Source organism: Giraffa tippelskirchi, chromosome 12, assembly GCF_054371585.1.
Source record: "Giraffa tippelskirchi isolate mGirTip1 chromosome 12, T2T-mGirTip1v1.2.pri, whole genome shotgun sequence".
In the NCBI taxonomy this organism is placed as follows: domain Eukaryota; kingdom Metazoa; phylum Chordata; class Mammalia; order Artiodactyla; family Giraffidae; genus Giraffa; species Giraffa tippelskirchi.
In genome coordinates this window covers 82422003-82448214 of record NC_137286.1, presented here as the reverse complement: position 1 = coordinate 82448214, position 26212 = coordinate 82422003, and the positions used below count along the sequence as shown (strand labels likewise).

The window sequence follows — 26212 nt, the reverse complement described above, 5'->3', positions numbered from 1 at the left end:
AAAGAACCCTTCAGACCGGGGCTTCCAAAGCACTCCCTCCTGGGAGGGGGTGGGGATGGAGCGGGGCAGGGGCCTTCTTTCCGTTTTGGAATCCGACAACTTTACCTACTGAGCTGGGTTAGGAAATTAAAAATAAAACCAAAAAAGCACACAAAAAAATCTGAGTGGCTCCGATGGTTATAGAATGTGCCTGCAACGCAGGAGACCCAGGTTCGATCCCTGGGTTGGGCAGGTCCCCTGGAGGAGGGCATGGCCACCCACTCCAGTATTCCTGCTTGGACAATCCCATGGGCAGAGGAGCCTCATAGGCTACAGTCCATGGGGTTGCAGAGTTGGACACGACTGGGAGACTAACACATTCAAAGCTTAGAAGCAACTTCTTATACAATATTTCATTAAATTCTAATAACTTAGGGATTGTTCTAATACTAGGAGGCTCAGGGATTTGCCTAAGGTCCCTGACTAAGGAGAGAGAGAGCTAGTTTTTATTTTTCAGGCCAACACACTTGTTTCCTCTGCAGAAGGAAGGTGGAGGTCACAGGGGTGTGTGAGATGGCGGAGAGGTGCACATGGGGCCTGATTGTTGTTTAGTCACTCAGTCATTTCCACTCTTCGAGACCCCATGGACGGCAGCACGCCAGGCCTCCCTGTCCCTCACCATCTCCCGGAGTTTGCCCAAGTTCACGTCCATTGCATCCCTGATGCCATCCAGCCATCTCATCCTCTGGGGCCTCTGCACATGGGGCCTGAAGACCACACCTATTTCTCAGTTTCATTAATACACCTTGAGCTCTCGAATGCCCACCCGGGCCACAACAGGGTCTGGGATAAGGAGGTCAAGAGAGAACCTTCTGGAGAAAGAAACTGTCCAACATGGGCCTCTGGACTTGGTGTGGGGCAGTCTCCTGCCTGGGTCCTTTCTCCTCTGTCAAGCTCACAGGGGCAAGTGCTTGAGAGCACAGAGTCCTGGACTGGGTTTCCAGGGTGGACTCACTGCAGGCGTCTCCTTCCTGGTGGGGCTGTTGAGATGCTCTGTTTAGATACATACACTGCAGGGTTGAGGTCAGAGACAGCCTGAGCAGTGACCAGTGAAGACGGAGTCTCTGGGGAGAGTCACAGTCTCTAGACGGAGTTCCCCAACTGTCCATGGAAGGCAGCATTCAGGACAGTGTTGGGGGGAAGTTCAGGGAACAAATAGAGGTGGCCTCTGGGAATAGTGCTGAGACTTGCTTTTCTTTCCCGGCACTCCCAACCTCTGTTTCATCCACAAAGACTACTTTCATCTCATCAGTTTCGAGGAAGTGCCAAGTCAGAAACCAGATATGGGGCTTCAAGAAGCTTATTTGAGTTAATATTTGTCAGGTGATACCCAGATCTAAGGGCAGCTGGCAGAGTGGGGCCCAGGACCCGGTGGGCGATGACTCAGGATCCTGGGTGTCCTCACCTTCCTGGGTGCTCATGTGTTCTGTGGCAGCTTCCTCTTTGCCTGTAAACTGGCCTGGGGGGAAATCCCCACCAGCTCCTTTAAGAAGCCCAGGGGCTCCTGCAAAACTCAGTGACTTCAGCCTAGAGCACAAGATGAAGCCTGGCTTCCCCTGCCTGTTGGTCCTCCTGGGCCTCCTCCACTCAGCTGTCATGAGTGTTTGGGGGGTCACCACCACCTTCCCCTCCTTCCCCACCCCCATCTCCTTCCCCACCTCGGACTTCAGCTCCAGCTCCCCACCTGACTCTGCCTGGTCCACCTCCAGCTCCAAGTCCCAGGTAAGGAGGCCGTTCTGTCCCTTTCTCTGGCTTTTTGGAAACCTGAATATAATTTCATGGATGGGTAGTAGTCCTGAACACTCTAAAAGATTTATGACTCCCTTTGTTAACTGCAGGTGCCTTGAAAATGAATTAAAACCCTGGGTAAAATAATTAAATTGTTAGCAAGAGAGATAGCATTTTGGTTCTCCAGCTGGGGGCTTTAGGGAAAGAATCTAAGCTTTCAAGAGGTTCTCCAACCTGACTGTACTTTAGAATTGGGGCAGAGTGGAGAGAGACTTAAATGAGGTTGCCTGGGTTCTCACCCAGATGTGAATGGTAACGGGATGAGCCCTGCCAGGAGAAGCTCCAGAAAAGTTTGTCTAGTTGATTTGCTGCCATCGGGGACCCTCGATGCTTCTGTTGGAGCCCTGAAAGTGACTCTGAGCCTTGTTTGCAAGGGAGACGGGTGACAGAGTAGGAGGAAGAGACACTGGTCTTTGGGAAAGTGCTGTTACACGTGGTATTTCCCTGGAGGAGTGTTAACTCTTTTCTTCTTTCTTATAAGGAATCTTAAGAGCCATTTCCAGCTCAAAATGACAATAGCAAGAGCAAAAAACCAAGACAAACAAACAAATGAAAACCAAGCAAGGGCTAGAAAGGGTATGGTCTGATGGCTCAGCAGGTAAAGAATCTACCCTCAATGCAGAAGACACAGGAGACCCGGGTTTGATCCCTGGGTTGGGAAGATCCCCTGGAGGAGGAAATGGCAATCCACTCCAGTATTCTTGCCTAGAGAATTCCATGGATAGAAGAGCCTGGTGCGCTATAGTCCATGGGATCGTGAAGAGTCAGACACAACTGAGTGAGTACGCACACCAGCTGGTCCACATCACTGGGACGTACAGTGACCTTAGTTTAGGGGATGGATCTCCTTTGAGGAAGTGCGAAGAGGCCTGGAGGGGTGAGAGGTTGGGCGCAGGAAGCAGTTCCATCCTCCTCCTCTGCCCACATCAGCTCTGGATACTTCTGTAGGAGTCCTACTCGGTAACGACTAGGCTTTCTGTGCTAAGGTGTGATTTCTGTCCTCTGTATTTCTATGCTCTTTACTCACATTTCAGGTGGCTGCTTATGTGATCATTGGACTGAAAGGGCCAATAGGAAAAGAGGAGGAAAAGGCTTTTGTTTGTTTCCATTTCACCATCAGAACCTCAAGGCAATGAAAACCATTTGATAACTGCATAGGGCTCAGATAGAAAAGGCAGCAATAATGTTCACTGAGTGCTTGTTATAAATGCCACGACTACATTAAGTATACAATGTATACTATTTAATCCGCAGAGGTAAGTAAAATTTATGGTCCCATTTTAGAGATGTGAAAACTGAGGCTTAGTGAGATAATGTTATTGGCTTAAAGTCACTAAAGCAGCCACTGATACAGCTCAAACTTAGCTGTTCATATGCTCAGTGCTCAGTCACTTCAGTTGTGTCTGACTCTCTGTGACCTGTGGACTGTAGCCTGCCAGGCTTCTCTGTCCATGCTATTCTCCAGGCAAGAATACTGGATTGCCATGCCCTCTTCCAGGGGATCTTCCCAACCCAGGAATTGAACCCATATCTCCGTGTCTCATGGTTTTCAGGCAGATTCTTTACCCACTGAGCTACCTGGGAACCCCCTAGCTGTTCATGCTTTCCACTGCCTCCATGCAGCTTTCTTTATTTTCAGAGAGCATAGATGAAAAGTGCTCATTTTAAACAGAATGGTTTGAGAATGCACCCAGCTTCTTTGTAGCCAGAAGGCACATCATTTTACTCCATGATACTAAATGATTTCTGGGGACAATGAGACCTGGTTAGCATTTTCTTTATAAATGAGGTCAGAGTTTGATCACCAATTAGAAACCAGCTTTTGGGTAAGATGATCAGCTAAAATACCAGAAAAGAAAATATAAGTCAAGAAACAGAGAAATCCAAAGTGTCTGTTGTTTGGTAAGGAGATAAATATTTAAAAGTAGATAACGAATGGTAGTTAAATTATACTTAGAGGCTTTAATTTCCTTCCTGGTTTACTTATCTGCCTCTGGTGAGTTAGTATCGCGACTCCAACTTCTTTTTTTAGAGCAGGCTAGGTGTCACTTCCACTATAAACCCAGTTTTCTAGGGCTGGCTGTCAGTTTGATGAGCTCTTTGGAAAGTGGTAGAACACCCCTTTATAACTGTCATTGAGCAAGTTCCAAACGTATCATTTTCTGTACTTTGAAAATGTTGAGTACCATTATTTTATGCCTTGAATCTTTACAGGCACTTAGACTTGGCTGCTAATTAGAGCCAATTGCAGCCTGAAATCACAAATGTGCGTCTCACCGTCTGCTGGCATGCTCAGAGCACTTAGATGCCTCAGATGTCACCCTCCAAAGCGGGGGTGGGGGCGCTATCACGGTCCTCATTTCACAGACAAGGTAAGGCTCCACGCTTCGCCCCACACAGCAACAGGCAGAGTCAGAACCACGAGCCATACACTGTTGTCATCAGACTAAGGGACTTGTTGAGAAAAAAGACACTAAGGCTTCCATAATGACAGTGGGCCTGATTCACTGGGCAGGAATTGGGTCTTATTTGTCTCCTTTAGTCAGAGCCTGGAAAATTGTAGATGCCACTAAATGTGAATTGAACACGGCTTGAGTGAGAATTGATCAGCGTAAGGTGTCCGTGGGGTCCGCAGGGTGGCTCATGTACCCTTCCAAAGGCCAATGGGACAAGCACACATTTTTGTTGCCCATCCTCCACATTATACTCACATAGAGATTAAGCATCTGCCACGGAGGGAGACCCATCACCATTAGTTTCATCATCTCTGAATGCAAGGAACAGAAATATCTCTAATGGGAAACACTGATCAAACTTACGGACCATTGTGATGTCAGCTGAGCACCCTGGGCTGATGATAAACAGGATGGGAGCTGGGGAGTCCACAGCGCTAGGACAGAGATGTTCAATGCAAGACAGAGGAATGGCTGTCAGCAGCGCTCATAATTATTTGCCTGCCTTTCAGGTGAACTTCAGGACGAAAAGTTGTGAGTTGGTAGTTTCTAATTGATAGTCTAGAAACCGCTTGATGATCTCTGCTGTTTTGGGAGTTGACAGAGCTTTTTCAGAACTCTCAGACTGGTCCAACCCTGTCTTGTGCAGCTAATTGACCTCCCCTTGTCAAAATGCAATGCAAGACCTTTCTTTTGGTAGACAGTTTTTATAATAAGCTATTTCTTCAAAGGTCTATGATATACGGTTCCTCCTGTAAAAACCTTGGCACTCTTAACTGGAGGCTTTCTACCTTCCATGTGAGTGGTAAAGCTGGTTCCCAAGAAGGCTGGCCTCTCTAACAGGCTCCTGGTGTGACCTGTCTCGTCCTTATTTGTCCCTGGTAAAGACCCTTCCCTTCCCTTCCTCCCAGCCCCAGTGTTCAGCATAAACCTGCTTGTCCTTCTTCTTACTCCCCAAGGTTTTCAGGTGTGAGGTGTGATTGGCAAAACAAGTCAAGGCCATTGTTAAGAATTAACATGCCATACAGTGTTTTGGGTACAAATAAATATATATTTTTGTCTTCCCTGGTAGCTCAGCTGGTGAAGAGGTCTGCCTGCAATGCAGGAGACCCCAGTTTGATTCCTGGGTCGGGAAGATCCACTGGAGAAGGGATAGGCTACCCACTCCCTTATTCTTGGGCTTCCCTGGTGGCTCAGCTGGTAAAGAATCTGCATGCAATGTGGAAGATCTGGGTTTGATCCCTGGGTCAGGAAGATCCCTTGGAGAAGGGAATGGCTACCCATTCCAGTATTCTTGCCTGGAGAACTTCATGGACAGAGGAGCCTGGCTGGCTACAGTCCATGGGGTTGCAGAGCTGGACATGACTAAATGACTTTCACTCACTCATATATATATATAATTTGCTCATCTTAAAATAAGATTAGGTTAAAATAACAAGCAATTTGGGCTTCCCACATGACGCTAGTGTTAAAGAACTTGCCTGCCATTGCAGATGCGGGTTTGATCCCTGGGTAAGGAAGTTCCCCTGGAGGAGGGCGTGTATTCTTGACTGGAGATTCCCATGGACTGAGGAACCTGGTGGGTTATGGTCCACAGGATCACAAAGAGTTGGACATGATTGAAGCGACTTAGTGCGCACACATGAAACAAGCAATTTAGCTTCAAAAGCCTGAATTAATTGGTCCAGGGGTTACTGGTGGACTAGATCTTGATTATACAAGCATCCAGGTTCAGCTTGTTTAGGAATTAGGGAAGTTGGTAGACATTAAATCACAGAGCACAGAACCTCAGCAACAGCCAGCTGACCTCTGAAACTTTGAGAAGCGTAGCCTGCATCTCTTCAAATTCTGAAAACCATCACTTTGCCCTTGGTAGTGTCAGAAAGAGACCCTTCGGGCTGATGTTCTACAGGTGAGCTTTGGGCTTGCCGTTAGAGAAGATCATTGAAAGGCACAGTCAGTCGGCTGCCAAGAGTTACTCTGCAAGGCAATTGGAGTAATAAAAAATGTTAATTGTGCTGGGATCCCCTTGGGGAAGTTCAAAGGGGACAAAAGAAAAACAGGATCTTTCAAACCTGTCATTTTAAAATATGCATTGGCACCAAAGTGTGAGCCTGAATATATTAAAGAAACATCAAATATTTTAAAACGACTTTTCTGCAAGTGGTAAGCTGGAAAACTTTAAAAAATTTGTACAAAACCTTCAAACTCATACATTGTTCAGTTTGTGACAAATGGCTGGTTTGTTGCCAGTTTGAAGGATATTAATTATGTATTTTCCCAGGTGAAGAGAGAATGTGAATTTGCACTGTACAACTTCACTGTAACCCATATCTTTGATGTTTTCCTCATTCTACTGGAGGGCAATGAGTTGGGACTGGCATAGAGGTGTAGGAAAGAAAAGGAGTAAGTAGAAGGAAAAGGAAAGTGACATTTACTGATCACCTACCATGTACCAGGGACTTGGTTTACATTACTTGGTTCCTCTTAGGGACAACCCTGTGAAGTAGATTTTCTCTGTTTGACAGATGAGGAAACCGAGGCTTGAAGAGAATTCAGACCCAGTAAGTGGCAGAATTAGAATTCAATCTTAGGACTCTCGTCACTTCTTTATTTCTTTTTCCTTACATGGGGACAGTAATAATTTCCTTTAAGACTCTACTGGAAAGGTGAACCATATGGTTTGCTTAACAGGTGGAGAGGTGGCTGACCACTGAATGAGTTCTGCCTGTGACACATGGTGGCAGCTTCGGGGTGTTTCTGTGATCCTGTTCATTTATGTATCCGGTTCCATTTGCTTGCCTCTAAGAGAAGGGGACGACAGAAGATGAGATGGTGGGATGGCATCACCGACTCGATGGACATGAGTTTGAGTGAACTCTGGGAGCTGGTGATGGACAGGGAGGCCTGGCGTGCTGCGGTCCGTGGGGTTGCAAAGAGTCGAACACGACTGAGCGACTGAACTGAACTGAAGCACTCTTTTGACAAGTCAATTTCTGCCAGTCCCCTTGCCAAAAAGCTCATTTCCCAGCTTATCGCTGATGCTGAACTTACTTTTATTTACAGTCATTTTACAACTTCACCGGCCACAGAGATGACCGTGGGACCTGCCAGTGCTCCGTTACCCTGCCGGACAGCACCTTTCCTGTGGTGAGAGTGGAACGCCTGGAAATCATAGCTCAGACTATCTCCACGAAGTTCGAGAAAGAGCTTTCTAAAGTAAGCATTTGACTCTTTTTGCCTCTCCCAACAAAAATCTTGTTATGCACAAACAACATGCCTTTTATTCAGGACTATGTAAGCAGCCATTCTTCACTCTATCAAGGAGCACATTTGCATCTAATGGAAGCTTTAGCATTTCCTTCTCAGTAACCTATGGAGTTCCTTATAGCAGGAGGGGTGAGTGCGCAGGACACAGACGGGTGGGGATGATTCACCCCACAGCATAAGCTCTCTTCAGTATCATGGTGTGCAGGAAGCTGGAAGGAAGCCTGTAAGTTTCAACCCTGCAAACTTTATTTGGCTTTGTGGCTTCTTTCTCCTCTTGGTCTTCTTCTTTGGTGTTCTTCCAGCTTTGCCTTCTTTTCTTTCCTCTCCTCTGTCCTTAGGTTCTGTCTTCCTGTCCTTGGGTTTTTCTCATCCTCTTCCTATTCCATTCCTTCTTCCCTTCGTTTCCATTTCCCCTCTTGCCTCAGTCCTTTCTTCCCTCTTCTTTCTCATTTTGTTTTCATTTTTCACTCTTTTGGATCTTCTCTTGCATGGTCTCTCCCCTTCTTTCTCCTCCTTCCCTCCCCCAAATCGCCCTCTCACCTTCCCCCCCTCCCCTCTTTTCCTCCCTTCCTCCTGTTTTGTCAGTTCACTCTCTTCCATCTCTGCTTCTCTCTTTCTTGGGGTTAGCCTCTGTTGTCTCAGCAGGATATTATATCAGATGCATCTCACATTAACCCCAAATTGAAGACTTCCCTGGGAATTTGAATCTAGTAGGTCACTCAGCCTTGGTAGAAACCTCCTGAAACCCTGATTACTGCTTTCTCCAGCCCGAGGACATCATATCCCTGAGTTAGCCCTTCTCCGAGCTGGTTGGAGCAACGAACTTGGCATTCCAGTTTTGACCCCTTTAACCTTTTTAGCCAAGTTAAAATCAGTTAGAAAGGCCTGCTTTCTGCACAGGTGAAGTCCACACTAGGCTAACATCACATGATGCATTATTTATTAATAATGCTACTCCGTTAATTTACAAGGAGCTCTGGCTTTCCTGCAAGATTCAAAATAAGTTTTCCCAAGAAATTTCAGCTTAGCTACCTCAGTATCCAGCCTAGTTATCTTTTAAGAAAAAAATTCCGATGAGGCTGAGACCCTGCTTCCGGCCTGAATTGGTAGATAAGTATTCTGAGTTTAAATGAATGTCCAGGAAAATGTGTTTGACGACTCCAGGAGCCTAGCTTCTTAGGAAATAAAATGTCCTTGAATTAATCAGCAGAAAAGGCACAGCACTAAATTATAAATTCCAATCATTAATATTCATAGTCTTATTCCAGCATAATCAAGTGCAGATAAGAAGTTATGCATAAAAACATAACAAGTGGAGGAAAATCCTAGGTAAGGATCTTTTCAGTTAGAGTCATTTGCTTTGAAATAGTGGAAGCTACTGATTTGCATGTCTTCTTGGCTTGCAGGGATGTGAAGGGCAGTTTGAAACCCCAGGCTGCTCCAGGGAGAGATTTGTGAATCTGGGACGAATAATCCTAATCCTGTGAGGGGGGCAGGAGGCATCTGCCTTGCTAATAATCGACTGGGAAGAAGTATAGAGTAGAGGAAGAAACTCTCAGTTCTGAAAGTGTCAGGAGCTGGTCCTAAAAAAATTCTCCACTGAGGCCTAAGAAAGGAACTGACCTGCCCCCTGAGATTTACATAATGGATTCAGGGTGTGCCAGCTAAGGATGACAGCAATAACAGGAACAACTTCCCTCTGTGCTTTTTCTGAATGTTTCCGGTTCTATACGCAATCAACCCTTTGAGGCAGGTAGGCCAGTGCTCTTTCCCCCATGGTAGGGATGGATCCACTGAGGTTCATACGGGTAAAGAAGCATAAATGTAAAGGTCTCTTGGCTTGCTAAGCCAAGTCAGGAATCTGGGTCTTGGAATCAGTCCATTTATCTTTCCTCTCGGCCATGCTGTTACCATTCTCTAAGAAGAGACGCGTGCTTCCCTGGCGGCTCAGTGGTAAAGAATCCACCTGCCAATGCAGGAGATGCAAGAGACACAGATTCATTGATCCCTGGGTTGGGAAGATCCCCTGGAGTAGGAGATGGCAACCCGCTCCAGTATTCTGGCCTGGAGAATCCCATGGACAGAGGAGCCTGGTGGGCTACAGTTCATGAGGTCAGGAGTTGGACACGACTGAGAGACTAAGCACAGCCCACACAAGAAGAGCTGCAGCAGATCAAGAATGCTTTCCATCCAAAGTTCTCTCTTCAGCTGAGGGCTTTTGAGTTCCAGGTGAATTATTATAGCTGTCCTTAGGTTGCCTTGGAAATCCCCGTTTGTCTTGAGGCCTGGGGGAATGCCCGTTCGAGCAGGCCGGTAGAAAAGGATTTGGATTGTCAGACATTGATTCATTATCTGTCAGGACATGGAGAAGACAGGGACGGCCCCCGCATAAGATGCTGAAAGCATTTGATACTTTGCTGTGGTTTCTGAGATGTCCCCTTGTGACTGTACTTAGGAAGGAGATAGCACAAAAGCGGCTCAGAATTTTTTTTCTCTAGAGGGTTATGGTCTTCGGGGCAAATTATTTAATATGACACTTTTGCTAATAGTCCCTCATGCATGAGAGGGTTGAGGCGGCCCAGGAGACGTTTAGGCAACCCGTAAACAAACAACATCGATTGAGCGATGTTTTGTGCAGTGAAATATAATAAATTAAAAGGTCAGATTGAAAAAAAAATACCTTAAATCACTGTCTCTCTAATAACTGCTATAATTTATAGGGGACCCACTATACCAGGCACTTAATATACATTATCTCTAGTGTTTGCAATCATCTTGAAAGTGTGACACCATTATCCCCAGTTTATAGGAGGAAACGGAGGCTTGGAGAAATTAAGTGATTCGCCCATGAAGCACAGACGCCTGATTTGTGCTTAGGTGGGTCTCGCTCCGCAGTGCTTCATATGTCTTGATGATCAATTCACACTCAGTTAATCTTGTTGTCAAAAATATATTAAAATGATAGTATGTGGCAAAGTGCATTTACTTGTTTTGAATAATCTGGCTGTGGTGATGATCACAGGTTTTGAGGAACTGGCAGAAATGCGAGCCAGATTAATTCTTTAGTCTAACAGCCAGTTGGGCTGCGTTCTTACATATTGCAAGACCACAATGTAGAGAACAACCAGCCCCAGTGGTTGTTGTTCTGTACAGTCTGATCCTTAGAATCCATCAATGATATGATATGTGCATAACAAATATGAGAATGAAAAACTCTGCATGAAGGGCTGAGGGTTTGAAGGCAAGCATAGATGAGTCATCTAAAGCTCAAATTTGTAGTGATGGGGAGCTCTGCAGTAAAAAAGTTGAGACAGGGAGGTGTCCCCTTAGGGCTAGATGCCCCTGGGCAAGCTGGGCTGCCTCTGCTGAGGCTGCACCTTCCAGAGAGAGCTGGGGATGTTTCCAGAATTGTCCATCTCAACACTAGAGATCCGTACACGTGAAGGGTTCAGACTTACAATCTATTTAAATGATTACAGTGTACACCATGAAGTCTTTCTGGCCCATTCTCAAACTCTCTCCCACCTTCTGTAACTCCGTGGATGATCCCAATTTTCCTGAACATCCTGGAGTTATTCTTGAAATGTTAGTTGAGAGAACCTCAAGATTTTCCCCAAACAGACCTTTAGAGACCCTTCACTCCGTGGCAGAAGCAGGGCAAGCCCACCGCAAGCGCTCCGAGGCAGCAGATGTCAGGATCGGCCTTGGTGTGCAGGGTGAATCTGGAAGAGCCACATTTCATTTAGCAGAAATGACAGTTGAATCACTCATTTTTATAGAACAACAGCTGTGATATGCCACCAAAATGTTCCAGGAAAGCTGAGGGTGTTTCATTTGTTCCAAGAGCTGGCAAGGCCAAATGCCAACAAGAATATTCATTTTGCGAACTTCCATCTCTGCCGTGGGTTGGCACTTCATTATTATTATGGTTTTTCTCACAGCCAAAAATCTTATGCCTGATTTTTGGAGAAGTTGAAACCTGGCTACCTTATATCTGCATTTGTGCTCTTGAGTGAGTCTTGCTAGGTTTATATATATATATATATATATATATGTTGTTGTTTTTTTTAACCTCCTTATCCACCAAAATGTCACCAGCCTTATCAGCCTCTTCTGATGGCAATCAGCATCCATTGCCCGAGGAGATATACAAGCAGTGCCAAGGGCTGTGTTTTCAACTTTCATTAAAATCCTCTCTGCCTGCAGCCCTAGGCCTTTAGGTCTGTGGCCTATGAGTCTACTCTAATTTGTACAGTGGGGTTAAGTGGAAGGGCTAAAATGACAGAAGTTAGGGCTGCCTTTGGTATTAGAAGGATTAGAAGCTGACATCTGGCTCTGACTTCATCCAGGCCCTGTGGATCAGCTGCTTGACATTAGCACAGTTTGGGGGGAAAAGCATCACTTCTCTTCAAATTTTTAAAAGAGTATAAAACTGGCAACTTTTAATGAGCAGGTCCTTAAAAAAGCCATGGCATTTCTTGTAGAGATCAGATACCGAAAGAACCTCCAACTGTGTTTATTGAAATATCCATTTGGAGATTCCAATTATACACTAAGCCACCACGGGAATTTTTGGAAGTATTTTAGCTTAATGATCAGACATTTAAATATATGCAACAAATGTGTAATTTAAAGGTCTGATTGCAATAATCAGTTCTTGGAAAAAACTTGGGATAAATATGTGGATGCAGTTTATGAAATGTGCACTTTATAGTAGCACATATCTCACACATTGTGGAGTAAGTTGGGTCTTTTTTTGAAAATTGAAGTATAGTTGATTTACAGTTGTTGTGTTGGTTTCAAGTGTGCAGCAAAGTGATTCAGTTATACATACGTACGTATCTGTTTCTTTTCAGATTCTTTCCCCTTATAGGTTATTTCAAACTGAGTATAGTTTTCTGTGTTATATGGTAGGTCCTTGTTGGTTACTAAATAGACATTTCTCTGAAGACATACAGATGACCAAAAAGCTCATGAAAAGATGCTCAACTTCACTAATTATTAGAGAAATGCAAATCAAAACAACAATGAGGTATCACTTCACATCCACCAGAATGGCCATCATCAAAAAGTCTACAAATAATAAATGTTGAACAGGGTGTGGAGGAAAAGAAAACCTCCTACACTGCTGGTGGAAATGAAAATTGGTCCAACCACTATGAACAGTTTGGAGATTCCTTAAAAAAACTAAAAAAAGAGCTACCATGTGACCCAGCAAATCCCACTCCTGGGCACTCCAGAGAAAACCATAATTTGTAGGTTGAGTCTTTACGCTACTCTGTAGAAGGCAGAGGGATTGAAAACTCATTGCATATGGTAATCAAAGAGGGAATTCTTCTTAGCGCATTTCTCCCTCTTCTAGAAAATAGTTCAATTTAAAGCAGTGGTTCCAAATGGAGGGAGGGTGGTGTTTGTGGCGTGGTGGTGGTGGTTTTGCACCTGGGGAACATTTAGCAATGTCTGGGACATTTTTGGTTGTCACAGCTGGGGGTGGGTGGGTGGGCGCTATCTGCACTTAGAGGCTAGGGATGCTATTAAATATCCTATAATACACAAGGAAGAATGATCTAGCCCCAAATGTCAATAGTGCTGAGGTTGGGAAACCCTGATTTAGAGCATGTGTGTTGAGTGGCAGAGGGTGGGCAATAGCCTGATTCAAGCCAGTGTAGGTTGGAGAGTTAATATCTTCGAACATTAAAATGGAGATTAAACTGTAGATGCGAATGATGATTTGAAGCACAATTATTTTTAGTCTAGGCAAGTGTAAAAGCCACCTCCTTCCCCATCGTAACAATAAATTCCTTTTAGATTGTACTTGGATTGATTTTTAAAAATATCCAGTTAAATATATTTTTGATACTTTGCTTTACTTAAAAAAGATTGACCGCGATCAAATAGTCCCTGAGGACTTGGTAGTGGAGGAAGGCTGCATGACATCTCCCTGAGAATTGACTTGAGCTGTTTGCCCTTCAGGTAAGGGAGTATGTCCAATTAATCAGCGTGTATGAAAAGAAACTCTTCAACCTAACTGTCCGAGTATCGATTATGGAAAAAGATTCCATTTCCTACACTGAATTGGACTTTGAGCTGATCAAGATGGAAGTGAAGGAGATGGAGAAACTGATCAAGCGGCTGAAGGTCGGCTTTTCTGGAAGCACAGTGATCATTGACCAGTTGGAAGTGGAGGTATGAAATCACTGCTTTTATGTTAGTAATAAAGTCTCTTTCTCTGGTGACCAAGACAGTAAAGACTCCACCTGCAATGCAGGAGACCCAGGTTCGCTCCCTGGGTTGGACAGATTCCCTGGAGAAGGGAATGGCTTCCCACTCCAGTATTCTTGCCTGGAGAATTCCATGCACAGAGGAGCCTGGTGGTCTACATTCCTTGGGGTTGCAAAGAATTGGACATGACTGAGTGACTAACACTTTCGCTCTTTGGTGAGCAAGTGCTAGGATCAGGAGAGGAATCTTTTTCTTCTGATGTCTAATTCTGTACTTGTTCATGACCAGCTGGCACGTCCTGTGTTCCACTTTATTTATTTGTTTATTTTTTCTGTGTTCCACTTTAGATGGATGGCTGGCTTTCAGTAGTAGATCACACACATGTGGAATGTATTAACTGAGGAGTAGGTGCTGTCTAATGGTCAGAGTCCCGCTCCAGAGCCAAACGACTTTCAATATCTCTAGAAAGAAGATGATATATAAGTGTGAACAACTCCAAGGCCAAGCTAGATCAGGGGGTCTTCATTCTGAATTTATCCTCATGGGACTTGAAAGTCACGATTTACCTGATTTTGGACATGCTAGGTCTGTTTCTTCTTTCCAATGGGCATGTAACCTTTAATCCCTCTTGGAACGCTTCTCCACATACTGGCAAGTCTCTTTAAAGGAGTTTCTTGGAAGTATGTTTTTCTGAAGGCTTTTAAGCTCTGTGAATAAAGACCATCCCATTAGTATTAGGCTTGGATAATTTACATCAATGAGGAGTTTCCTAGCACAGTCATGACATGGACTATCACTGAGAATTCCAGTTCTGTGTTTTAGGATTCAGGTTTTCTCTGGCCTTCACCATTCATTAGGAACTTAATTATAATATGGCACGAGTAAACACGAGTTTACAGGGGAAGGTTGTCAGAGATGAACTTTAATGGATGTTTGGGGATGCTTCGATGGAACCTGTTCTCTGTCATTACAGCTGTTAAAATCTTTGCCATTTTCTTCTTGTCACACACATCGGCTTGCAATCCGACAGGCGTTCCTGCTAAACCATGAAATGTATTCTTCCAAATGAAACCATTCAGAAGAATCTCGGGTGTATTCTCTGGCAACCTTTCCTTAAGTGACAAATTCAGCCCTGGAATGTTTATGAAAGAAATTGCACGATAACAGAAAATCACTCTGAATTTTGATTTCCGTAGATCAGGAATATGACTCTCCTGGTAGAGCAGCTTGAGACGCTGGACAAAAACAATGTCCTTGCCATTCGCCGACAAATCGTGGCTCTGAAGAACAGGCTCAAGGAATGCGAGGCCTCTAAGGTCGAAAGTACCCCCCCGCCCCCTCCGCCAGGTAAGGGCACTCCGGGCTCTGGAGGGGCTGAAGTTGGGGTGGGGAAGGGCTTGGGGATGCAAGAGGAGAAGGCAGGATGGGACTTTTGCAGCTCTGAGTTTATCTCCCGCACTTTTAGATCTCACCTACCAGTTCTATGCACAATCACGTTCTGGGGCGCACAGAGGAGAAGCGCAGACGATGAGTTGATTTAAAACAAAATCCACAAGTTGCATGTAGCCTTTTTGCATTTGCTAACAGGGAGAACGTCTCTATGGTGATGGACTGGTTAGCGGGGGCCAGGTGAAAGCTTCTGCAATCTGCATGGCATCACCTCCTTTGTCCTGAGGATTCTAAGGGCTGGTTGGCTCATTTATCTGATGAGCCGGGTCGTGCCTTGAATCCTCCTTGCCTCTTTTCCATCTCCCCCAACTTCCCTCTCTTCTTCCACCTCTTTATTTCTCCTTCCTGCTCCCATTAAATGCACATGCTGGGTAGCATGTCCTAGGATTCAGTGAGGATGTAATGGATGGCCCAGTGGCTTAATGCGTCAAGAATCCACCTGCAATGCTGGAGACACAGGAGATGTAGGTTTGATCCCTGGGTCATGGAAGATGCCCTAGAGGAGGAAGTGGCAACTTACTCCAGTTTTCTTGCCTGAAATATTTTATGACTAGAGGAGCCTGGCAGGCTACTGCCCAAAGAGTTGTAAACAGACAGACATGACTAAGCACGACTAAGCACGCACCCATTCCAGTGCCATGTAGGTGTGTCCTACCGTCTCCCTTAGCCTGTGAGTTCTTGGAGGGCAGGAATGGTGTGTCCCCCTCTAAGGAATTATCCTTGAAGGGGGTTAGGTGTAGCATAGAGACGGGTGCCTGTAACTGAACTGCCTCCTTGAATGGAGTGGTGGAGTGTAGGGCTCAGGAGCTTGGCATTGGGATGCCAAAGGCCTGAGCTTCCCAGCTACATAGCTACGGCAAAAAGATCCTTAATCTTCTCCTTGGTAAAATCGGAGAACAGTACTAGATACCTTGCAGGGTTGCAGTGAGGATTCACAAAACAGTTCTTGAGAAGCTCACAGCTCTGTGACTGACATTTATACACTGGCAATTGTTATTGTATTAATGGATAATTAAAGTGAACACCTTGCTGCAAACAAAAGCAGAACTAGATCCTTGTGCCTTTCAGCACATCCCTTCAAGTCAACTAAAGCCGTAGTGTCCAGCCCTGGAGCCAGGGTCACAGGGAAGCTCTCTCTGCAAGTCCTGAGCATCTCAGCCTGAATGGGGACTGTATCCGTTCATCAAATCATACAGCTCTTGTGATTCTCATTCACTCCTATTGTCACAAGCTGCTTTCTTTCAGGCCATGCATTTTTGGATCCTTGTCACTGTCACCGGTTTCTTTAAGGATTTAATTAAATACTGCCATTGTATTTAATTGTATAATCCTCTTGGTGTTGTTCAGAGGCCTATCTTTCCTTCCTCTGTGGTTGAGAATCTGTCACAGTACAACACACAGAGGAGGTCTGGGACAAAGGCCATGTTCTGTCCTCTGTAATAAACTAGGCTAAATGTGGTCTGGGATCAGCAGTGTCAAGGTTGTTGGAAATGAGAGCTTGGTCTGTGGGGCCCCGAAGGGCTCCCTGAGGGCAGGAGTCAAGCAGTGACCCCTCTTGATACTACCTGAGCGTGTCTTTCTTTCCTCCTTCCATCCGTCCCTTCCTTTCCCACTTCTTTCTCTCTCTTTTTATTTTTTTAAAGGATTTATTTTCATTCGCTTGTTTATGTATTATTTTTGGCTGCACTGGGTCTTCACTGCTGGGCGAGACTTTCCATGGCCGCGGTGAGCGGGGCCCACTCTCTAGTTGCGGCGTGCGGGCTTCTGATCGCCAAGGCTTCTCTGGGTGCACAGGCTTTAGTAATTGCGGCCCGCAGGCTTCGTTGCCTGGGGCCATGTGGGATCGAGCCCCTGTTCCCTGCCTTGGCAAGTGGATTCTTCCCCCCGCCCCCGTTCCCTGCCTTGGCAAGTGGATTCTTAACCACTGGACCACCAGGGAAGTCCCCCCGCTGCAGCCCTGGTCTCTTTTTAAACCTCAGCAAACTGTCCTCATGGAATAACTTTTCTGGCAGTTTTCTATGCATCCCTTGGAATGAAGACAGTTTAGAGCAGGAAAGAAGGTTCGGGGCTGCCATGTCTCAGAGGAGGGGACATGGTGGGGAGGAGGGTGCTGCTTTTCCTGGGGTCACGCAGGCCTCAGGAGACAGAGCTGAGGCTGAGGTGCCAGACCCCTTCCTGCCTATCATCCTGGGACCTCAGGCGTCAGCACCTCAAGGCCGGTGGTGGGGGAGAAAGCACACTGCTTAGGATCTAAGGAAGAAAACGGTCAGTCTGTTTTCCTATTTTCGTTAGCTTTTTTTTTTTCTAGAACTTTCCCCCAGGTCCTCAACACTTAGGCTTTTGTGAGCCAGCTCAGCCCAGCTGTGTTGTTTAAACAAATTGGACGCAGACTCCCTCTCACTTTCCCACAACCTTGGCTGCAGCTGGATCCCTGCCAGGCCGCTTGGCCCTCCTCCAGCTCTGTTCATATTATATTTATGATGTTTATATTAAACTGACTTTTTGTCATGTTTTGAAATCAATTTCTTTCACTCGCTCCCTTTCTATTTGGATTGGTTGATAATGCAGGATTGGAAAATCCCCAGGCACCACCACATTGTGAGCCTGTGGAGACTTTAATTAAAGTTACTCACTATTATGGGACTTTAAAATCTGGCCTGTCTGCTTTTTTTTCACTGCAGAGTTGCAGAGAACAAACAAACAAAAAAAAAGACTCGCTGCAAGTTTCAGCTATAAAGTAATTCTGTGCTGTCTTGGCCCCTGCAGGCAGCTGCCGTTTGCTACCCCTGTGGTCAGCTTGATCTGAAAACCAGTACATAGCATTAGGGTTCGATAAAATGTGCTTTATAGATGCTTTATGCCACAAATAGCATCATTTTCTGCTTCATTTCATAGAACTTCCTAATCTAAGATAATTGGCCTTGTGCTCATTAACTGTTTTCCCTAAAAACAACCGACTTTGGTTTCTCTCTGTTCTTCTCCCTGGATCTAACGTACTATAGATACGAAAATGAGATGCGAATGCCTAGGATCATCAACATGTTATAGGTGGAGATGCAAGGCTCTGTGCGGGCACATAGTAGGTGCACAGTAAATGGCCCACGAAAGATGTAGGGTGATTGGCTAAAATCCCTAGCCTAGGAAAGAGCTGAACATTCTGGGGTGAATATCCAACAATTCAGAGTCAATTTCATCTTAATTATTTTATGATTATGACCATTTTGATTGCCTGAATCTCACAAGTCAGTTGTATTCTCATCTTTGCTCCAAGTTCCATTGCCCAGGTGAGAGGGGGCATTGGTGGGCCTAAGATTAAGTTTCCTCTTGTTGAGTGTGCTCAGTCATGCCCGACTCTTTGTGACCCCATGGAATGTAGCCTGCCAGGCTCCTCCGTCCATGGCATTTTTCCAGGCAAGGATACTGGAGGGGTTTGCCATTTCCTCTTCCAGGGGATCTTCTTGACCCAGGGATTGAACCTGCAGCTCCTGCGTTGCAGGCAGATTCTTTACCCACTGAGGCATTGGGGAAGCCCCACGTTTCCTCTGCTGGTATATAGTCTTTAGTTTTAAAAAAAAAAGTGCTAACCACAAAACTTTAAAAAAAAAAAAAGCCAAGTTAGAGTATTTTAAAGTCTTACCTTGTGGCCTCCCAGGATAATTTCAGAATACCATGGCAATATCTAATAACTTCTATGATGAAGAGATTGCCAAACAAGGCTGTCTGGTATAGAGAGTTCCTTGCATTATGTTCTGTGCAGTGAATACCAGGTTCCTGGAAGCATTCAGATATGTACTCGGGTAAAGAGCTAGTGTTTTTATAAATAAAGCTAAGGACACAACTTAGTGACTAAAATGATAACCATAACAACAAAGGTGAGTTTGGGAGATCTAAACAGTTTTTCATTCCATAATTTAGTGCCACTGTGTGGTTGGTACTGTTCTGGGCACTTGGCTACCAGGAAGGGTCCATAAACCTCCAGAAACCACTATTTAATGTAAACCTTCAGTTGTAATATCATGTGATTATAATGCTGATCATTTATTGAGTTCAATGTACATGTCTTCTGTACTCTTAACATTTCTGCAGAGCAGGTATTATTGTTTTTTCTTTTAACACAAGGAAGCTGACACTCAGAAGGTTAGGTAAGCTGCTCAAGGATACTCAGCTCACTAGTGTTGGAGCAGGATTAGAATTGGAACCTGTCTGGCAATGTTTTCACTGTACCAGGCTGCCTTCCACAGATGCTCAAATGGCGAGAGAGGTTGCACCTGTGATTCCTGGGGTGATAAGAAAGTTCCAAGAGCTCACTAACCTGATTAACACCAAATTGTCTCGGCTTTATTGCTGGTGGAGTAGCTGAAAGGGTGCTTTTGTTCTCAGTTCTGTGGTGGGTCCTCTTCCATCAGAAAATGCAAAAGGATTTGTCGGTCTTTCACAACTCTTGGGTCATGGTTGCGCAGTGGGTTGTTGTTCCAGTGGCAGGAAAAATTGGGGATAAAGAAGGAACGGCATGGGGTATCTCAAGTCCTTGAGATTCAGGAAGGGGCTGGGAAGGGGTATGAGATAAGGCAGGGTGGGGAGAAGCTCGCTGTAGACAGGGTAGGGGATGGGGTCTCTCCCTGGGCTAGATGAGATGGGGATGCCAGGCTCTGTGCTGGCAGTGGGCACCAGGCTGCCTGTCAGTTTCATCCTTGTTTCTAGGACAGTTTGCAGCCAGGACACGAAGAAGCCTGCGGTAGCCTTGTCGCTGGTCTGTCACTGTTGTGGCCACATCGGTAGCATTGACAACGATACTTTGCTCTAGTCTTATTTCCTCTTTCTTTGTTGGGAGCCAGGGCTATAAAAATAGACCAAAAGAGTTAGAAGATAAAGGGAGGATAACAGAAAGGACATGATAGTGTTTAGGGACAATTGTGGGGTGAGGAAAAGAGATTTAAATTTCATACCAGGTGCAATTTTACTTTTTAATTGGAGTATAATTGCTTTACAGTGTTGCATCAGTTTCCGCTGTACAAAGAAGGGATTCAGCTCTGTGTCCACAGACAGCCCCTCCTTTTGGGTCCTCCCTCCACCCTCCACCCCCATCGCAGAGCACAAGGTTGAGTTCCCGGTGCTATACAGCAGGTCCCCACCGGCCATCTATTTTACACACAGTTGTGTATATATGTCAAGCCCAGTCTCCCAATTCGTCTCACCCTGCCCTTCTCCCCTCGTGTCCACACGTCCATTGTCTACATCTGCATCTCTATTCCTGCCCTGCAAATAGGTTCATCTGTACCATTTTTTTTTAGGTTCCACACATACGTGTTGATATGCAATATTTGTTTTTCTCTTTCTGACTTACTTCACTCTGTATGACAGACTCTAGGTCCATCCACATCTCTACAAATGACCCAATTTTCCCTTTTTTATGGCTGAGTAATATTCCATTGTATATACATACCAAATCTTCTTTATCCATTTACCTGTTGATGGACATCTAGGTTGCTTTCATGTTCAGATATTGTAAATAGCACTGCAATGAGCACTAGGGTACATGTGTCTTTTTGAATTTTTATATGAGGTACAATTTTAATCTCTTGGTCAACTTGTGAAATGATAAATGTTAATTGTTATTAGTAGTAGTAGTAGTAATTTTTAAGAGAAGTTTATTTTGGATCCTTCATATCTAAGGATTTCCCCCTCTAGGACAGAATATTTTATTATCTATAATCCCATGATAACATGCTTAACTATGCTATAGCACATAAGTTTTCCTTAAATATTTTGTTGCTGTTGGTTTGGGATATTTCTTTTCCAGGAGGGCAAGATGCAATTAAGCAAACAATGCTTAAGTCTTCTAACCTGCAAGAAAAAAGTGACTTTCTTTCATTTCCTCAGGGTGAAATGTCATTGAATAAATAAGTTCTCAGGAAGATATTTTAACTAGAAAATTTGGTTAGTAGCATATGGAAACTCAAATAGTTTTTGTTATCATTAAACTGAACACACCGCTAACTTTATTTTAATAATTCATGCATTGTTTCATAAACAAAAGCAAACAAGCATTCATCTGAGAGATCACTTTTCGAAGAGGAAATAATACTTTATAATTTTATTTATTATTTCTTTAGTGGAGAGTAGTCTCTTGGCTGAACATGCATTGCTTTTTTATTTATGAAATGGCGCATGCATTATTAAAATAAACCTGCGACTGTGTTCTGCTTAATGATATGCAAAATTGTTTGAGGTTGGGTACAGAGCAGTTTCATTTCTCTACCTGTTGTATGGTTGGCTGGCTTTCCCACCAACTGCGGATTTATGAGAGCATTTAAGGAGCACATATTTAATTCCGGAACCAAAAAGCCCCAGCAGATTGGAAAAATAAAAGCAGGATTTCTAGTAATGGTTTCGCCTCTGAACAGTCCTTGAATGAGAAGGGGAGAGAGGAGAGGCATTTGACAAGGGAAGGAATGGGTCTTTCTGTAGTCCTCAGAGGTAGAGACTCAGGAGAATGCTTTGCACCTCCTTGCTCCCCGCAATGTTAACATCAGGCAGTTCTTTGAAGTTCTGATCCTGGCTTGAGCTCACCTCATGTGGCCTCCGTGGCTCCCTGCGTCCCTCCCCTCTGCGCATTTACAGCCAGGTTCTGTCCCCTCCTCTCTCACCTGCTCTGCTCCAGGCAGCAGGATGGGGGAAAATGACCTCCAATGTACTTGGAGTTGACTTTCCTCTGTAATTCCAATAAAATTTCTGGCCAGCTTTTTAAGGGGATTTATTAAGATTCCAGAAACTGTATGTTCAAATCTTTAGATAGCTATTGTAAAAATACTGGAGGATTTTTATTCTATTTTTTTATAGCTCATAAATGTCTGGGTTGGCAGGCATTTCAGAGGGAGGACTCTGCAAAGGGCCAAAAGGCCCAGCCTGAGTCACTTAGCCGGGTGTTTCAGGGAATGTAGATTCAGTGGACCGGTGAGTCTGGTCCCACGTGATTGCACACATCGTGACAATGACAGCGTCAGAGTGTCAGTGATGTTGTGCTGGCCTGTCATTCTGTGGCACAGCAGACTGTGGCTTATGAACCACAAGGCCCGCCTTGTAACTCTGCAGTGAGGTAGTCACCACGCCATCTACGCTTTGGGCACAGAACAGGCAATGCTGCCCTAAAACACCTTCCGTGACTTTTCAAAGCTGAAATCCCACCATTAGAGGACCTCCTAGAGGGCCATCGAGGACCATCTTTCGTTTCTTTTTTTTAACATTTTTTTATTTTGTATTGAGGTATAGCCGATTTATAATGTTGTGATAGTTTCAGGTGAACAGTGAAGGGACTCAGCCATGCATACACATGTATCCATCTTCCCCCAGAGTCCCCTCCCATCCAGGCTGCCACATAACACTGAACAGAGTCCCATGTGCTCTACAGCAGGTCCTCGCTGGTTATCCACTTTAAATACAGCAGTGTGTACCTTGTCATACTGAGTCAAGTAGGTCAGACAGAGAAGCAGAAATATTATATGACATGCCTTATATATGGAATCTAAAAAAGAAATAATACAAATGAACTTATTACAAAACAGAGACTCACAGACTTAGATAATGAACTGATTGTTGCAGGGGAAAAGGGATAGTTAGGGAGTTTGGGATGGACAAGGACCATCTTTCTATATCTTTAAAATGCCACAGTAAAAACTTCCTCTTCTAAGGGTAACGTGGGCAGCTTTGGTACCTGGTATGGACAATGCCCTTGGGGTCCCAGGGAAGGGCAGAGGGTGAAGGGAAGAAAGACTTGCCCAGGATCGACTTCTCCTTTATCCCAATTCTCCCTGTCCTGGTGAACACCACTGTAAGTACGGCTTTATGGCGATAGGAAGGCATTCTCCTGTGATTTTGCTTTCTTGATTTCTCTGTAAGGAAAATAAAATAAAATAATATTGTTGAAATGCATTCTCATAGAAGAAAATACATTAAATTCACCAAGTCTTCTTTTTTTTAAACTTTTTAAAATGGTTGTTTGCACTTCCACTATTCCCATTTTCCAGATTGAAGGCCCATCCGTGTAAACGCGAGATAGTTCTCTCTAGAACTGAGAGCACATTTGCATTGAGACCAAGGCCAAGGGTAGCTTTTGCCTCTTCTCCATCAGAACCATGGTGTCGACAAGAAAAATGTTCACGGATTCCTTTGGTTCTTAGAATATTAAACTGTTTGTTTCTTGACGTGCATTTTCTCTAAGAATGTCCTTTTACTTGTTTTGTTCCTCCAGGGAGCTGTGCGCATGGCGGTGTGGTGAACATCAGCAAACCAGCTGTAGTTCAGCTCAACTGGAGAGGGTTTAGTTATAAGTCTGGTGCCTGGGGTCAGGATTACTCTCCCCAGGATCCAGGCAATGGGCTGTACTGGGTGGCACCTTTGGATACAGATGGGAGAACTTTGCAATATTATAGACTCTACAATACAAAGGATGATTTGCTGTTGTATACAAATGCCCGAGAGAATCGAATTACCTATGGCCAAGGCAGTGGTGCAGTGGTTTATAAGAACAACATGTATGTCAATTGGTACGACACCCGGAATATGGCCAAAATTAACCTGACCAGCAACAGTGTTGAGTTGACCCAAACTCTCCCTAATGCTGCCTATAATAACCGCTTTTCGTATGCTAATGTTGGTTGGCAAGATATGGACTTCGCTGTGGATGAGAATGGATTGTGGGTGATTTATGCAACTGAAGCCAGCACTGGTAACATCGTGATCAGTAAACTCAATGACACCACGCTTGAGGTGCTAAACACTTGGCACACCAAGCAGTATAAACCATCTGTTACCAACACGTTCATGGTGTGTGGGGTTCTATATGCCACTCGTACTCTCAACACCAGAATAGAAGAAATTTTCTACTATTATAACACAAACACAGAGAAAGAGGGCAAACTTAGCATTGTAATGCAGAAGATGCAAGAGAATGTGCAAAGTATTAACTATCACCCTTTCGAGCAGAAACTTTTCGTCTATAATGATGGTTACCTTCTGAATTATGATCTTGTCTTCCAGCAGATACCCAAGTAAACTTTCATGTGTTAGGGTGCAGGGAAATAAAAAATTTTTACTGAAAAAAATGTGGTCTTCTTCACTTATTTAGGGGCTGGGTTTGGGGTGGGGAGACGGGGCAGGGCTCAAGATCCAAAAGTATATGTGCTTAGTTGTAATATTTGGGAGTTGGGCTCTTCCATGCTAGAGACTCAGGGCATTGCCTTATTGGATGAGCTCTCTTGGAAGCCATCTGCTTCCCGGGAGGAATTTCTCAGACTGAAATAATCAGGAATTGTCTGAGGTCTTGGGCATTAAGGTTCTAAGGAAGCCTTTGGTGAGGTAACATCTGAAAATTAAGTGACATAAAGAGAACTTTGTATGGCTTTTGGAGATTCTTTGTACAAAAAAAGGTTCAAGGGCCAGCTCCCATATTACCTGAATGATTCTTCCATACGTGCAAGAAATCTGGGACTTCAGTTCAGTCGCTCAGTCGTGTCCCCATGAATTGTAGCACGCCAGGCCTCCCTGTCCACCACCAACTCCTAGAGTCTATCCAAACCCATGTCCATTGCATCTGTGATGCCATCCAGCCATCTCATCCTCTGTTGTCGCCTTCTCCTCCTGCCCCCAATCCTTCCCAGCATTAGGGTCTTTTCAAATGAATCAGCTCTCCACATCAGGTGGCCAAAATATTGGAGTTTCAGCTTCAACATCAGTCCTTCCAATGAACACCCAGGACTGATCTCCTTTAGGATGGACTGGATGGACCTTCTTGCAGTCCAAGGGACTCTCAAGAGTCTTTTCCAACACCACAGTTCAAAAGCATCAATTCTTCGGCACTCAGCTTTCTTCACCATCCAACTCTCACATCATACATGACTACTGGAAAAACCATAGCCTTGACTAGACAGACCTTTGTTGACAAAGTAATGTCTCTGCTTTTAAATATGCTATCTAGATTGGTCATAACTTTCCTTTCAAGAAGTAAGCATCTTTTAATTTCATGGCTGCAGTAACCATGTGCAGTGATTTTGGAGCCCAAAAAAATAAAATCTGACACTGTTTCCACTGTTTCCCCATCTATTTCCCACGAAGTGTTGGGACCAGATCCCATAATCTTAGTTTTCTGAACGTTGAGCTTTAAGCAAACTTTTTCACTCTCCTCTTTCACTTTCATCAAGAGGCTCTTTAGTTCTTCTTCACTTTCTGCCATAAGGGTGGTGTCATCTGCATATCTGAGGTTATTGATATTTCTCCCGGCAATCTTGATTCTGACCCGTGCTTCCTCCAGCTTTCCTCCATGCTTTCTCATGATGTATTCTGAATATAAGTTAAATAAGCAGGGTGGCAATATACAGCGTTGACGTACTCCTTTTCCTATTGGAACCAGCCTGTTGTTCCATGTCCTGTTCTAACTGTTGCTTCCTGACCTGCATACAGGTTTCTCAAGAGGCAAGTCAGATGGTCTGGTATTCTCATCTCTTTCAGAATTTTCCACAGTTTATTGTGATCCACACAGTCAAAGGCTTTGGCATAGTCAATAAAGCAGAAATAGATGTTTTTCTGGAACTCTCTTGCTTTTTCGATGATCCAGGGGATGTTGGCAATTTGATCTCTGGTTCCTCTGCCTTTTCTAAAACCAGCTTGAACATCTGCAAGTTCACAGTTCATGTATTGCTGAAGCCTGGCTTGGAGAATTTTGAGCATTACTTCACTAACGTGTGAGATGAGTGCAATTGTGCGGTAGTTTGAGCATTCTTTGGCATTACCTATCTTTGGGATTGGAATGAAAACTGACCTTTTCCAGTCCTGTGGCCACTGCTGAGTTTTCCATATTTGATGGCATACTGAGTGCAGCACTTTCACAGATCATCTTTCAGGATTTGAAATAGCTCAACTGGAATTCCATCACCTCCACTAGCTTTGTTCGTAGTGATGCTTTCTAAGGCCCACTTGACTTCACATTCCAGGATGTC

General features: G+C 44.5%; 1 protein-coding gene across 1 annotated transcript; it reads left to right on the top strand.

The window, feature by feature from the left end:
• Positions 1-1554: 1554 nt before the first annotated feature.
• OLFM4 (olfactomedin 4) lies at positions 1555-24322 on the top strand. Its single transcript, XM_081547768.1, has 5 exons — positions 1555-1761; positions 7347-7499; positions 13524-13736; positions 14969-15119; positions 23470-24322. Exons 1-5 carry the CDS (start codon positions 1579-1581, stop codon positions 24270-24272), a joined length of 1503 nt encoding a protein of 500 aa, XP_081403894.1. The 5' UTR covers positions 1555-1578; the 3' UTR covers positions 24273-24322.
• Positions 24323-26212: the final 1890 nt, after the last annotated feature.